This window comes from Felis catus, chromosome B2, assembly GCF_018350175.1.
Source record: "Felis catus isolate Fca126 chromosome B2, F.catus_Fca126_mat1.0, whole genome shotgun sequence".
In the NCBI taxonomy this organism is placed as follows: domain Eukaryota; kingdom Metazoa; phylum Chordata; class Mammalia; order Carnivora; family Felidae; genus Felis; species Felis catus.
Genome location: NC_058372.1, coordinates 22,376,217 through 22,392,758, shown reverse-complemented (window position 1 = coordinate 22,392,758; position 16,542 = coordinate 22,376,217). Strand labels below are relative to the sequence as shown.

General features: G+C 45.6%; 1 protein-coding gene across 3 annotated transcripts in view; it reads right to left on the bottom strand.

Moving 5' to 3' along the window:
• The window catches only part of F13A1 (coagulation factor XIII A chain), a 251,473-nt gene that overhangs the window by 103,020 nt on the left and 131,911 nt on the right, over positions 1 to 16,542 (bottom strand). For all 3 annotated transcript variants that reach the window (XM_019830279.2, XM_006931478.3, XM_045057168.1), the window contains exons 12-13: positions 13,044 to 13,331; positions 7,201 to 7,361 (exon numbers count right to left, since the gene is read on the bottom strand). In XM_019830279.2, the coding sequence (XP_019685838.1) occupies positions 7,201 to 7,361; positions 13,044 to 13,331 (449 nt within the window). The remainder of the gene's footprint in view (positions 1 to 7,200; positions 7,362 to 13,043; positions 13,332 to 16,542) is intronic.

Below are 16,542 nucleotides of genomic sequence, written 5' to 3'. Positions count from 1 at the left end.
GAGAAAAACAAATATGTGATTTCACTCATGTGGAGTTTAAGAAACAAAACAGATGAACATAGAGGGAGGGAAGCAAAAATAAGATAAAAACAGAGAAGGAGACAAGCCATAGGAGATTCTTAAATATGGAGAACAAACTGAGGGTTGCTGGGGGGTTGTTGGGTCGGGGGATGGGCTAAATGGGTGATGGGCATTAGGAAGGGCACTTGCTGGGATGAATACTGGGTGTCATATGTAAGTGATGAATCACTAAATTCTATTTCTGAAATCATTATTACACTATATGTTAACCAACTTGAATTTAAATTTAAAAATAACAACTAAAAAAGATAAAAATAAAATCTTGCTCATGTCACTCTTGGCCAACACCTATACAGGTGGGGGTGGGGCCCAACCTCAGGGTGGGGAAGGAGGTGAGGCAGGTCAAAATGCTGTTAAAAAAGCTTGGAGGGGAACCTGGGTGGCTTAGCCGATTAAGAGTCTGACTTTGGTTCAGGTCATGATCTCACAGTTTGTGGGTTCGAGCCCTGTGTCGGGCTCTGTGCTGACAGCTCAGAGCCTGGAGCCTGCTTCAGATTTTGTGTCTCCTTCTCTCTCTCTGCCCCTCCCCTGCTCATGCTCTGTCTCTCCTTCTCTCAAAAATAAATAAACATTAAATTTTTTTTTCAAAAAGCTTGGAAACAGTCAATCGTTCTCATTTTAAATGTTTAAAAGATTTTTTTTTTAATTTGGGGACATCTGTGTGTTGATAGCTGTAATTAAAAATTTATTTTTTAATTTTAAGTTTTTATTCTAATTCCAGTTAGTTAACATACAGTGTGATATTAGTTTCAGGTGTACAATATAGTGATTTAACACTTCCATATAACACCCTGTTCTCATCATCACAAGTGTCCTCTTTAATCCGCATCACCTGTTTCACCCAACACCCCCCCTCTCATGGTAACCATCAGTTTGTTCTGTAGAGTTAAGAGTCTGCTTCCTGATTTGTCTCTGTTATTTTGTCCCCTTTGCTTGTTTGTTTTGTTTTTTAAATTCCACATGAGTGAAATCATATGGTATTTGTCTTTCTCTGACTTATGTCGCTTAGCATTATACTCTTTAGCTCCATCCATGTTGCTGCAAATAGCAAGATTTCATTCTTTTTTATGTTTGAAAAATATTCTTTTGCACACACACACACACACACACACACACACACCCCTCTCCCATATTCTTTATCCATTCATCCATCTATGGGCACTTGGGCTGATTCTGTATCTTAGCTACTATAAATAATGCTGCTATAAACATAGGGGTCATGGTTGTAATTTTTTAAAAATCACACAAGTAGAAAGTGGTTATGTTTTCTTCTCACAAAATTGTTCCCAGTTCATAGGAGAAAATTAGTTCTACCGCTGTTTCCTGACGTTCTGCAAAGGTTGCAGGGTGTGTTCCACGTGATAATACTAAAGAACTGTTTTAGAATGGCACTTGGAAGAGTTTATTTCCCAGATACTGAATGGAGGTCGTCTGAGGAACAGATGAATGCCTCGTCTCTCAGTCTTACCCCAGGCACTTTGAGGGTTGTTCCCCTCCTGTGAGGGTTCCACAGGGAACAGCACATGTGCTGAACACCCAGAGGTCAAATTTGATGTCACCAAATAAGGTTATGTTCACTATAGGCTAGACGGCCACATGCTACCCTAAGCAATTCTCTGGGGTGCACTAGCTGGATTCACAGGCATGGATGTGACCAGGCAGGGGACATTTATCAGCAACTACCAGGTCTTGGTGTGGTCTAAGCATTCTCACAACCATCACTGATGTTAATACTCACAACTGTGAATTTAAAAAAAATTTTTTTTAACGTTTTATTTATTTTTGAGACAGAGAGAGACAGAGCATGAACAGGGAAGGGGCAGAGAGAGAGGGAGACACAGAATCAGAAGCAGGCTCCAGGCTCTGAGCCATCAGCCCAGAGCCCGACGCGGGGCTTGAACTCACGGGCCACGAGATCGTGACCTGAGCTGAAGTCGGATGCTTAACTGACTGAGCAACCCAGGCGCCCCACAACTGTGAATTTTTGCATGTGGCTGTATTGAATAATAAGAGTAATAATTATTAATGTGTTACACATTCTGCAAAAGGGGACATAGAAGTTCAGAGAGAGGATGTGAGAGAGAGAGAGAGAGAGAGAGAGAGAGAAAGGAGGGAGAGGAGGAGAAGAGAAAATAAGGTGATGGCTAGGCATCAATGGTTGAGTGCATACTATGATTATGGTACCATTCTATGTCCCTTATGGGGATTATTTCAACAATCCCTCCCAGAAACTCAACCAAGTCAGTACTTTACATGTGAGGAGGTTGAGTAATTGGCTCAATTAGTATAGGATAATGAACCCAGGAAATCCAACTCCAGCCATTGAAGCCACTGTGCTGTTCTGCCTCTTCGCTGAAGGGCCTGCCAGTGTCCCTCTGGGTGTTATCACCCTAGTTGATTAGAGGACATGAAAACTGAAGCCTTCCCTGCTGAGAGTGGGAGAAACCCACCAGAATGCTGTCCCCATGTTACATGCCACAGATTGCAGGCAAGCCAGTTGTTAGCCTGGAGGACAACCAGCCTCCCTCCATAGCCCCATTCTCTCCAAAAGCAGCTGTTCACTAAAAATCAAGACTGTGAAGTCTTTTCCTGACTTTCAGCGTCTTACAACCATCAACACATGAGAAAAACTCTGTCTGATTTTAACAAAATATACTTTTCTCATCAAAATGATTTAAATTTTTTATGTTTATTTTATTTTTGAGAAAGAGAGAGACAGAGCACAAGCAGGAGAGGTGCAGAGAGAGAGGGAAACACAGAATCCGAAGCAGGCTCCAGGCTCTGAGCTGTCAGCATAGAGCCCGACGTGGGGCTCGAACCCAAAAACCGTGAGATCATGACCTGAGCTGAAATTGGTGCTCAACTGACTGAGCCACCCAGGCGCCCCAACAAAATGTTTTTTGATAGCACGGAAAAAGAGATACATGTTCATTAAAGTTCACTGGGTGTCTCTCTCTGCCATTTTCCACATGAGGATCATCTAAGGCCACACACGGTGGGTGCTGGGGATAGCTAACTGGGAGCATGATTTAACCTAGTCTCAATCTTTATTTTCACAGGGACAAATGTAGTCCCAGACGGGGCCCCTTAGGATGTAAGGACATGTCCACTGAGCTAACTGCTTTGGTTGACAGTGACATGGGTTCAGATAGGTGGGCCAATATTGTTCCAGGTTGATCTTTATTTACTCTACAAAGGGAGAAAGGTAGGGACAGCAGCACATTGGTTGCCAGGCTGCTCCAATCCCAAGGCTGAGACTGGGGACTCATGGAAGAAGGCAGTGCCTTGGACAGAGGCTTTGAAGAAAAAGGAGAAAGAAAACAGGGTTCTATTGGGAGGGCAGAGCTGACAATAATGTTACATTCATGCTCTGGAATCTTCACTGGAGCTTCTGTTCACAGCCTATTATAAATTCTCAGGCAAAAATGACTCTGAGCTGCCTTTCTAGGTTTATCTTCACTAGTCTCCTGTTGCCACCCTCGACTCCAGTCAAGGCAGGCCTCTAGCTCTTTCCATGGGCTGTCCATCTCTCTGCTTGCCTGTTGCTTGAGATGTTATCCATTCCTTGAGGATGGCCTATTGTTCTGCAGCCTTGAGTTTTGATGCCTCAACCCAATGTGATCTCTCTTTCCCTGAAGAACACAGACCCTTTGTTAAGGCAGGCACTTTCCGTGGAAGTTCCCATGTGAGAGCAGTGTAGCCTTGTGGTTATCTGCATGGTCAGAAAAATTCCACTCCTTCCCTGATCAGCACGTGGTCATGGGCAAGTCCTTTATGGACAGAATGGCAACCATACTAACAATGCCCCCAGATGCTCAGTGTTTATTCTGCATGGGACTTAGGTATCCATCAACTCATTACACACACACAACGACCTATGAGGTGAGCACTGCTCTAGTGCAGAGGAGAAAACAGAAGCTATGACAGATTAAGTGACATGTCCAGGCTCACACACATGAGAAGCAGGTTTGATATCAGAGAATTTGGCTCCAGAGCCCTTTTACTAAGATGTTACCACCCCCCTGGGGCCTCTGTTTTCTCATCTATAAAATGGGGACTGCAATGATACCCACCTCATAGGATGGTCATGAAGATTAATATAATACAAGAGAAGTACAATAATCTAGAGATCAGTGGTTCCTAGCTGCTGTCATTGTCATCACCATATGCTGGTGTCCCAAATGAAACTGGATGGGCTGGACAGTCATGTCCTCCTAACCCTTTGTGTCTCATGTGGTATCACCCTGTGCCCAGCATATTCATCGCAGTGACTTTGAGAAAGTCTGTCTGCTCTGGGCCTGATCCAGGCTCAAAGAGATCAACAAAGGGTTCTAGATTTTTCCTAGAATTTGGGAACATGTGTCCTAAGTAATTGTGGACCCCTGAGCCATTGTGCTTTTGTGCTTTCATGGTGTTTGACTCCCTTGCCAACTCCTGCTTTAGACAAATTGTCTAACCCCTCGCTCTGAGGTCTCCTGGGCAATGTTTCAACATAACATTTTCTTTCTCCTCTCCCCTCTGCCTTCTCTCCTCTCCTCTCCTCTCCTCTCCTCTCCTCTCCTCTCCTCTCCTCTCCCTCTCTCCCTCTCTCCTGTTCCCCCCTTCTCTCCTGTTCTCTGTGTCCTCTTTCCCTCTGTTGGTCACTCTCAGGGTAGGAATGGCTACCTGGACACACAACTCCGTATTTTATTTCGCCAGTAGGCTAAGCAGCATCCTAGGGCCCAGGCCTGTGAGCCAGAGTTTCTGGAACCAGGGCCTTTCACAGCTCAGGGACATTTGGATGGCTTTTAGCGTATGAGGTGCTTTATCCAGGAGAACCTCTTCCCTTGCTTGGATTTAGTGCATCCCTGGGGCTGATATGGTAATAGGTTAGTGGTTTAGGGGCAGCTGATGTGAAGCTGCTCCTGCCTCCTTTCCTGCACAAACAGCACTGGACAGGAACCAGGATTTCCATCTCACTCATGCTGGAGTCCTGGTTCAATGACCCTGCCTCTAAATAAGTTTCCTCCAGGAACAGCATCCCCCATCCCTTTCTGGAAATAAAAATTAAAAGGAAAACTGATCCTGCAACTCTTTTAAAGGACACTTGCCCTGCCCAGGTCACTCAACTTGTGGCAGAAGGCATTTTCATCACACTGCTTTTTAAGTCAATCCAGAAGATAGCCAACAAATAAGCCTTCACAGAAATAATGTCTAAAAGATTGGGGCACCTGCGTGGCTCTGTTGGTTGAACATCTGACTCTTGATTTCAGCTCAGGTCATGATCTCATGGTTGGTGAGTTTGAGCCCTGCATCGGGCTCTGCCTTGGTGTTGTGGAACCTGCTTGGGACTCTCTCTCTCTGTCCCTCCCCCATTAATGCTCTCTCTCCCTCTCTCAAAATAAATAAATAAACTTAAAAAAATAATGTCTAAAAGACGAAAAGGATTATTTGCCTTTACACATCCAGTTTATTGGCAGCAGTGCAATTAAATTCTATCTTATGCTGTGGTTTGAGGGTTCCGCAGCTTGGAGGGGCTCCTCCTGAGCCCCTTCACAGGCACAGGGCATGGGTTCATAATGAAGTGGAGCACGCGGCCCTGCCCCCGAGGGAGCACCTGCCATGGGAGGGGGGGCCCCGCCCTGGTTATGCACCGGCACCTGATGCTACTGATTTTGTGTTCTCACAGCACTGACACACCTCTGGAGGAGCCCTCTGCTACCCCTCCATGCATTTGTTTCCTCTTCTGCCTGTAGACTCTACACACACTCATTTTCCCTCTGTCTCCTAAGGCCTCTTTCCTGGATGGTGCTGTGACAGACCGCTGTGGGTGGTGCCTGAGTGGAAAGGCTCAAAGACACATGATGACTTAAGCCTTCCTTGAAATGAAGGGCCTGGGCTCTTTGTCTCAATGGGCATGACGGGTCTGTGTTTGGATGAGCCGCCTAGGGTGACTCATGTCACGGTCCTCAAGTGCCATCCACACGGGTGCCAAGACTCAGTGACAGCCCCACTGAATGCTACAGGATAGTCATTAGCTTTACAAATGATTCACAGCAAGTGATTCATAAGACACAAGGAGTGCTACCTCCCCTCCCCCACCACCTTTAGGGGCATTTAAAATATGCACAACTTGGTAAACTTTGATTATCACTTTAGAAGAATGAAGCTTAAGACCTGTGCTAACTCTTTTAATCACTTCAGGAAAAATGTTCTTCAGCAACTTGGGAAGGCCTCTAATCCCTGGGTAAGGCTCACAAATGGTGTCATACTCCAAGGACATGGATGGAGGCGTGGATTTCTGCTCATAGGGCAGGAAGGTGTCTCAGGATGTGGTTACAGATGCTGCCAGTGATCCCCAAAAAAGGGAACGACTAGGTTGCTATATTTGTCTTCCATTCCCACCCATCCTCAGCCCCCCTCTGCCAAATTCCTTTGAACCACTTGGGCAGAGATTTCTGGTGGTAAATGGAGAGACAACATTAAAACTAGTAGCCAAACAGTCAAACTAACTCTATGGTGACAGAAGTCAGAAAGGTGGTTGTCTTGGTGGATGGGGAGGGGGTTATTGACTGGAAAAGACACAAGGATGGAACTTTTTGGGATTTTGGGAATCCTCTATGCCTTTATCTGACTAGTGGTTGCAAGGTGTATACATATATAAAAAGTCATCATCACCAAGCTGACATCTCAGTGTGTGCATTCTACGGTATACAGTTATATCTCCATGAACAACATTACTGCCCCAACACAGGTGGGAGATGATCCCAGTGGTCTCCATTTCATGCCACGCCTGACCCACTTTATTCTGGAGACACTGAAATTCTATCTGTATCCATTACACATCTTTATCTTCCTCCACAAGTATGTTTATACCCATAGGTTATATTTATATCTGCAGCCACATCTATATATTTAAATCTGGAGAGGAAAGTGTTCTATGTGTGTGTCTATATATAGGGCAGTTTACTTCTTTCAAAGAACAGGAGGAGCTTAGCTCACCCCTCCTCATGTTTTTTTTTTTTTTTTTTTGAGAGCAGGACATTCACACACACACACACACACACACACACACGCACTAAGCCTAGTTGTCTGATCAACAACCTTTCCTTCTCCCTTATCTGAGATGGTAAAACTGACCTTGATGATGAGCTTGGGGATCGCCAGCACGGTGGATTTCTGCTTGGCCAGAACGTCCCTGGTCTCACTGACACGCGCTGTGACAAAGAAGTGCAGGAACCCTTGCTCTAGCAGCTGGCTCATGTACTCGCCTGCTCTGATCAGCACTTCCTCTTTCTTGACTGGCAGGGGAGAAACAAACATACAGAGCATTAGGCCTGGAGTGAGACCTGCTTGACTTGCCCCAAGTGCCCCATCTTTCCCATACTAGCCCAGCATCCACCAGAAGCACAGCAAAGGTCAGGGGCAAATGGAACAGAGTCAATCAAGGACAAAACCTCCTGCTTCTCAGGTAAAACAGGAATGTGCTAGAAAACTTAATATTCAGTAAGCCTTACTAGAGAAAATGAGCCGATTTGCTCCCAACAGTGGTTTTGCTGTTGTAGAAATGCAAAGCTGCGACAGAGATGTTTAAAGTCAAAGACCAAGGGGTTTTAACTGGGGCTGCTTTGAGCTGACCAAGGACAATATCAAGATGGCAGATGTGGAGTAGTGAAACCCAAGGCCACGTCATACAACAAGAAATATCTCATAGGCCATAGGCCACCGTTAAGCAAAACTGTCAACTACTTAAACCCTTCCCTTGTAGTGCTCCACATTTTCTTTCCAGCCTTTTATGTACCAATCTGACATGATTTTTCTATTTAAGAGAAAGAAGCCTTTGAAACCAGTTTTTACCCTAGGCATTCAGCTCTCTCCCACCCCCTTTCTATTTGCAACTTAAAAGACCTCTGTGCCAAATCCTTGTTTCCTCAAGTCACTGCTGTTAGCTTTCAGGTGTTGAGGACAGGCCAGTGAGGAGGGCATTTGGAAAATGGGGGAGGGGTGGTCTGGGATCCCTTCTGCTCACCATCCAGGCTGAGGACAGGAATACTCTCTCTCCTGTGGTTCTGAGTAAAACAGTGAGGTTCTGTTTGGCAGCATTGCCCACTTTCTCTATCATTCTCATTTGCCACTGCCCAGGATTCAAGAGAGCAAAGGTCACTTTTGTGTTATCAGCTCAGCAGGCAGGCCCAACGGGGAAACGGGTGGCTCACACCCCCATCCCCACTCCCAGAACACAGGCTCTGTAAAGGTTTACGGAATTGAACATCTCCACCACTGCATCCCTGCCTTATGTCTGGCCCAAGATTCCGAGATCTCCCTGTGGAAGTTATTGAAAGGAATGATTCCCATGCTCCATACTTGAAGTGCAAGGGACAGTCCCCAGTTGAAGAAATCTGAAATGAGGACAGGACTCTGTGTGGGGTGAGCCAGGGCACAGGGAAGTCCCCCTGACTTGTCATCCCACAGGCGAGGGTACATCAGGCCATGCTCATCATCTATGTCAAAGTCTCTTCATGGATGAGAAGGTGCTGTGATGGTCTTGAGCCTCTGACTGCATTTCTCAATCCTGGTTGCAGATCATAATCACCTGGGGACATTTAAAAACCTGCCCTGCTGAGTCCCACCACAGACCAATTAAACCAGAGTTTTGGGGGCTGGGGCCCAGGCATTATTTTAAATGTTCCAGGACAGTTGACTTTAATGTGCAGTTGGGGTGGGGAGGCACTGCTCCAGCAACCCCCCAGAGGATCCCCACGGAATCAGCTCTATAGAAGCCTCGGGTTACCAGAAGGTATGGCCCTTCCAGTGCAGCTGCTTGCTGCTCAGTGTGGTCTGCAGCCCAGAAGCACAGCCGTCACCTGAAGCAGGTCCTTTGAACCCACCCCAGCTTACTGAATTAGGATCTGCATTTGAATAAGTGTCCATAGGACACATATTCAGCTTTGAGAAGCTCCTAGAGATAGGAAAGAGGTTCTAACAGAAGGGGTGGAGTTAGGGCAGAATTAGAGTGGACAATCTCAATCTTAAAACGGAAAGTCCTGCACCCTGGAACCCATGCAATTCCTGGTAAATTGGACAGGTTGGTCATTCTAGGCCAGTGGTTGTCAACTGGGGGTAACTTTGCCCCTAAGGGAATGATTAGTAATGTCTGGAGACATTTTTGGTTGTCACAACTGGGGATTGCTACCAACATCTAGTGGGTAGAGGCCAAGGATTCTGCAAAATATCCTATAATGCACACAATAGCCCCCACAACAGCCTGAAATGGTAGTGGTATCCGGGCTGAAAAACCCTCCCCTAGGCTATGCCGAGTTACTAGAATGTATTGGTCCATCTCAGACAAGTACTAAACAGTGTGGCTAGGTTTTCTGGGCCAGTCCTATTCCATTTAGAATCAGCCTTTAGAATCTATGACCTTGGCTTGACCTTGGCCCTTGAATTCTGCTTTTTTGAATGACCCATTCATATTGCCTTCTTTGGGTCTGAGCCTGGATCCTATTTCCTCTATGGCTCCCCTGGTAATTAATTGTCCAGACACATAAGACTCCATCCCTTGACTGGCTACAACCTCAGATGAACACAAAGGGCCTCTTTTTCAGTCCCCCAGATCTGGATGCATGCAGTGGCAAAATGGTGTGCCTTGAAGAACATGCATTTTGTCTCTAGCTGCCTCCAGTAATAATAAAAAAAAAAATTGGACTCCTTCTAATTATTACTGGAGGGCTGTGTTTGACCACTGGGTTCCTTTAGGCAGGCGAGATGTGCCTGACTTCTTTCTACCAATCTTAACGGTGGCTTTGGCTACCTTTATAATGTTGGCACCAGGGCATTATTCTCTGGGGCTGGAACATTCTCTAAATCATAGCACTAAGGAAACTGGGCTGTGCTTCCAAGCCCCAGAGAACAGTGCTCCTGAAATAGTATGTTATATAAGTGCTGTGTTTTGCCACTGCACAAGAAATTGTTCTAGATAAAGTTTATTAAACGTGGCAAGAGAAAGAAGAATAGGTTTTCATTCTATGAGTGGTGGAGCTGGGATCCTGCCAATATCATTTACTGTGTCTGGGGAAAGCCAAGGGAGACACAGACAGGAGCTGCCTCATCTCTTTTTCCAAAAAGCAAAGAAAACTAAATATAGCCAAGTGGAAATGATAGCACCTTTGAAGGTACTGGAAGGTTTAACTTATTCAAATCTTCCAAGCTGATTCTAGCCCACACATTCTCTTTAATCATCAATCTGGAAAGTATGCCTCCCATTCTACTTGGAAAACTTTCTTTGTAACACAGCCTCCTGGGACTGTACTCTGACTTGCTTGATCAAGGTCTAGAGTCAAGTGGCATTTTGCAATATACTGCAATTTATTTTATTTTATTTTATACTATTTTATTTTGTTTTATTTTATTTTATTTTATTGAAATTTATTTTAAATTGCAGTATGCAACCTATTGCCTACAGCCAATGCCACCTGGCCAGCTGTCCCTAGATCAATGACTGAGAGGGTTAATGGATCATGCCATTCTAGCCTACGAAATCATATAAGCTTCTTATCTCATAGGATTAGGGAGAAAAGGGGAAGAAGATGGAGCTCTGGGTCTCCCGTGAAGTGGGAAAAGGATGGTGCATAGTTAAACCTGAGTGAGATCATGCCTCATTTCTGCTCAAAACCCTCTATGGGCTCCTGCACTCACTTGGAATCAAAGCTAAAGTCCTCACAAGGGCTCACAGTTCTTTACATAATCTACACCCACCACTCTTCTCCGGCCACCTTTGCTCCCAACTCCAGCTTCCTGCCTACTCGTTGAACACATCAGACATGCTCTGGCCTCAGGGCCTTTGCATTCACAGTTTTTTTCTGGCTGCAAAGCTTGCTCCTTTCCGTCTGTCAGGTTTCTGTTAAATGTTACCTGGTTAGAGAGGTTTTCCCTGGTCACCCTACCCACACAGCATCCCCTTCATCCCTCACCCTGCTTTATCCTGTTTTATATTTTCCTATTATATGCATAATCATACTATATAGTACTTGTTTGTTTATTGTTCACTCCCTTAAGACCACAAATTCCATGAGGGTAGGCACTTCTGTTGTGCTCACTGCTGTGCCTCCAAAACAGTATCTAGACATTCAGCATGAAATAAAGGCTTGGGGAATTAATCTACAACCCTGTGATGTGGGTGGTATTGTTCCCAGGAACAGAAGAGCTCTGATCAGATCACTTAAGTAACTTGCCTCAGGACACACAGCTGGTAGGTGAGGTAGTCTCGATTTACCTAAATCTCTATTTACCTAATTTCAAGATCCAGTTTCTGTAAACTCCACTGTGTCTGCCTGTTCTAACCAATTGGGATGCCTGTTCTCTTGAGTCCTTTATACTGACTACTCTTTTCATTAATAATTACCTTCCCTACCTCGAGGGATATAGGAAAAGTGCTAGATCTCCCAGTTTTACCCCCCACCGCCCCCAAATACTTGGTGATTTCCTAATTGTTAGCCACATTATTACAGCTTATGGAATAGCTCAGTCTTGGAATTAGGATTTTTCAGAACAGTTCCCCACTTTCCTGGGGCTATCTTTCTAAAGCCTCAGAAGGGTATATTCACAGCGGCTTGGGACAACTGGTGAATCTAGGAAGCTTGAAAACAATTGAGTGTATGAGTTGGTTGTCTGGGGTTGGGGGTGCATATTAGTCTTGCTTGCCTCCATGTTGTAAAAACTTATTATTTGTTCACCTTTAATTTTTTTTTTTTTTCTTTTTCTGGGCCATATGTCAGGTCAACAGAAATCTAGTGCCTTGAAGCATTCAGGTCCTTTCTAGCCTGTTCTAATTCAACATGCTTGGCCTAGAGACCAGGTTTTCCTGGTTAACTGATTCTACCAGTCATGTGACCAACTTTTGTGCCCCCTAAATACTAGTACCCCAAGAAATGGGTACTATTCAAGACTGGTTGAAATTGCAACCTCCAATGCAAGCTGGAGCCTGTCCAGCCCAATCCTGCTTAAAATATTCTGAACTTTTACAATGAAGGAGATGCTTTAAGGCCATGCATTTGAGGGAGACTGGCTAGGATCAAGGATGAGAAAGAGATCCCAGAAGAGGCAGCAGAGAGAACAAAACCCTTCAAAGGCTCCTGGACAGCACATCCTGGGTCTCTAGCGTCCTCTCTCAAGGGTGGGCTCATCGCTGTCCCTATACATCAGCAGATGAGTTTTCAGAAATGGCCTGTCTGCAGAGCTTAGATCTCCTGCCTCCGAAATGGTAAAGCAAAACACATCATTCCTACTGGGGTAGCCTGCAAAACTTTACCTGACTCAGGGAGAGTTACCAGTGGGTGGCCTGCTGTCTGACACCTGTGCCTCACAAACTTTCCTGGGCAGTAAAATCCCTTTGGGATCTTGTTAAAATGTAGATCCTGGTTTGACAGATGTGGGGTGGGGCCTAAGGGTCTGCATTTCCAACCACCTCCCAGGGGATGCTGATGTTTCAGGTCCTCGACCCACACTTCAAGTAGCAAGAAATTACATTTAATTCTCATGACTCATGGGGCTCTAGGCTTTGGAAATTTTGGTGTTCTCTTCTTTTTTTTAAATTTTTAAATATTTATTGACAGAGAGTGAGAATGACAGAGAGAGAGAGTGAGAGAGAGAGATAAAGAGCCCTAAGCAGGCTCCTTGTTGCCAGCCCAAAGCCTGATGTGGGGCTTGAACTCACAAACTGTGAGATCATGACCTGAGCTGAAATCAAGAGTTGGAGGCTTAACTGACTGAGCCAATCAGGCACCCCTCAGTATTCACTTCTATGCATGAGAGGTGAAGGTGACATTTGAGGCCCCCCTGGGAGAAAGGGATTCTCCCATGTGGTTCATGCTCCTGAGCTCTGGGACAGGATTTTAACTTTGGAAGTTATTAATGAGTGATACCACCAAGACAGACAGGGAGGCAGAGAACAATTCCCAAGGAGAAGAGCCCCCTCATTAGCTTACAGGACATGGGCTCCAGCGTCACTTCAAATGTCTCCTTCTTGAATTCTGTCTTGGAGACTCCCGTGTAGAAGACAATGTTGCCTGAGAGATAGGCTGAAAGGGTGTAACGGTTGGGGCTGTTGTTCTGGAAGGTGATGGTGAGCTTGAAGTCTCTTCCCAGCACGGCTTTCTCCACTTCAAAATCCATGTCCACGTCAGACCTTGGTTTGACAATGCCTTCTGTGTTGAGGGACTTTTTAGCCCCATACATCAGTGCAGTTTCTAGAGCCAGCCTCTCTTCTTCTTGGCCTAGGAAAGAGGCAGAGATAATCATAGGAAAAAAATAAATGCAATCCATCAAAGAGAAATTAATAAACACACAGTGTTGTCCTTGCTGGGTAGCCTCCATAAGCCACAGAACTGCCCTTCAAGACAGGTGTGTCACCATTATTCCTATGTTACCAATTCTGCAAAGTCAGAGTTCTGGTCTGCCCAGGCTGCTGAGTTAGGTGGCATGACCAGGGCTTACCTGCAAGGGGGATGCTAACAGACTTGCTCTAAGGGCTGTTTCCCCAGTGCTGCTACTACAAGGTTCAGCAGGTAGAGTGGCACAATCTACCTCTTCTCAAATAGTGACATCAATTTGCTTCTCTCCCCAAATCCTAGCTAGAATTTGGGAATCTCTAAGTAAAGATTTTGGCAATAGCTACATCTAACCATTCCAGCTGGTGCTATATGAGTTTTCTCCTATTCATGGATCTTTCTGGTAAGACCTGTACTCCTCATCTCTCTTTCCACTTGGGTCTCTCCCCTTTGCTCCTGCTGAGCTGACCCCTGGGCAGCTGCCATTCTGCCCTCTACTCCTTCCCCTGTTGCCATGTGGCCCCGAAAGAGTGCAGAGATCACTTTTCTCAAGCAGTGCACGGCCCCATCCACTCAGACATGACCAATTGTTAACAAGCCTTCCCTGCCAAAGGGCTCTAAGACCAATCTCCCGTGGGGAGCACTGGGTTCTCTAGTGCCTCTGGATGTTCACTGTGTTCGTTAGAGCCTATCAGAGGTTCTGAGATTGAGCCCTAAGGTGAGGAGACTTATTTAACCAAGACTTCCCAAATTCATCTGACACTGAACACATTTGTTTTGAGGGACATCTATTGGCATCTGGTGGTGCACCATATTTTCTAATGCAGTTTGAGATGTGTGTGCTGTTTTTAGGTAAATGTCTTCTGTTGGGATTTCCAAGGTGGTGGGGGAGGAGATGAAGGCGGGGGTGGGGCAGGGAGGAAAAGGGGTAAGTTCTGGAAGAATCAAACAATAGCTTTGTGCAGGTGTGGAAGCAAAACATACAGGTACAAGTCAAGCCTCAGGGTTTGCTCCTCTTGGCTCAGCTGGGCTGATATTTCCTTACAGAGCCCTGGACAAAATGCTTGGCTTGAGGGGAGAGGGTTTGAGGAGGTATGGAAAGATAGTCATTATTCTCTTTACCACCTGACTACCTTTGGGTGTATCTTTGTGCATCGTGGAAGACACAGAGGCAAATTCTTTGACTTGTGAAAACTAGTCATGGAAATGTTTAGCAAAAAAAAAAAAAAATCACTTTGAAATAAAAATGCAAACTTTTAAATTCATTAATTTTTTAAAATTATATTTTAACGTATATTCATTTTTGAGAAACAGAGTGCGAGTTGGGGAGGGACAGAGAGGGAGATACAGAATCCAAAGCAGGCTCCAGGCTCTGAGCTGTCAGCACAGAGCCCAACGCAGGGCTCAAACTCCTGAATGGTGAGATCATGACCTGAGCTGAAGTCAAAGGTTTAACAAACTGGGCCATCCAGGTGCCTCTAAATTTGTTAACTTTAAAATAATGTCTTCTACCTTAGTAACGAGATGCAATGCAGATGAAGAAGCCAATAACAATATCTACCACTGATAACGATGTGACAGGTACTGTGTTTAAGTGTGTGCTCGGCACTGTCTCATTTACTCCTCAGACAACTCTACAAGGCATGCACTATTGTTACTATCCATGTCCTTATTTGTAAAAAACAAAAAAAAGGGTGCCTTCATCAGAGGATTGTTAGGAGGTTAGAGGGAGTATGCGCATGAGAATCAGCAGCTACCAGTACTTTGCAAAGACAGAAAATGACAATAGGTGTTGCAAACAAGCTTGAGTGTGGTGTGTGTGTGTGTGTGTGTGTGTTAACAATTTCTCTCATTGTCAAGATTGCAAGAATGTGCCAGGAACAACTGGTCTAGGACAAGCATTGGCTAGCACACATGCTTACAGATCAATAAGAGGGAGATAATAATAAGGGGAATGAGGGGCCATGAAAAGAAAAGTTCAGGGAAATGTTTTAGCAGAGAGCACCTGGCAAACAGCTCCTCGAGAGAGCATTACTGATTACTGCTTTGGATGGCCACCAGATATGCATTTAGGCAAAATGCAGGAGGGGAACCCCAGCAGCGGGGGCCTGGTCAGAGAGTGCCACCTTGGTGGGGAGAGAGGCCAAGCTGGTCCCAATGAGGAGAAGGGGCTGCGGAAGGCTTGTGGTGAGCCACGAGAGACTTTCTATAGGGTCATGGACAGAGGTTCCTCTGGCCCCCCTCTGAGGATCAGCCGGCCCTGTGAGTGGGAAGCCAGGCCCACGTAGGAGGCAGGGACGTCAGGGTCTCCCCAGAGCACTGCAGAATCCCCGTCTCTCTGCGGTTGTGCTTTATGATCTGACATCTTCCATAATTCAGGGCCATGAATTCAGTGCCGTGGGAGAATGACCTAAAGCCAGATTACATTTTTTGAGATTCCTCTGTGGCCTCCAGGAGCAAGGTCAAAAGCAGCTTTCCATTAGCTCAGATATAATGAAAGCCCCCTTTTATGTCTGTGGAAGTTTCTTCTCATTGTTCAGGTGTTAGATCAGATGTCCCCTTCTCAGAGAGCACCCCCCTCCATTACCCTGTGTAACGTGTCCCCAAACCTAGCTCTCTCAGCTCTCACTGACACATTGCCTGGTTTTCTGTCCTTTTCCCAGTACTTGACTCCGCATGACATTATTTTCCCCACTAGAACTCATCTACATGTCCCCAGGACCTACGATCCAGCCTGGAACAGAGGCTCTGAAGGATAGAGAAGAACATCGGAGAGGCACATTGCTTTTATCCAGAGACAAAACTTTCATCTTTATGATAGATACTAAATAGTCCAGTTTGGGACATGTGATGTGCATGTAAGTTCACCTGTGAAAGTGTCACCTGCCTTACCATTCATTTGATGATTTGGTGCGAGTTGAGCCACTGTAACGTCCAGGCACTGTACTAGGCTCCGAAGAGAAGCACAGCCCTTCCCTCACAGGTCTTGGACACAAGTGCAGAGAGATCACTGTACATGTGTCCATCACAGACTCTGGGGCAGACATTTGCGTGTGGGGCAGTAACATGGGGGAGAGACTCAACACCTCCTGGGGGCCGGGAAGTCTTCTCAGAAGGGTTTTTCTTTCCACAGTAAGAGCAAAGGCATGAAGACAGT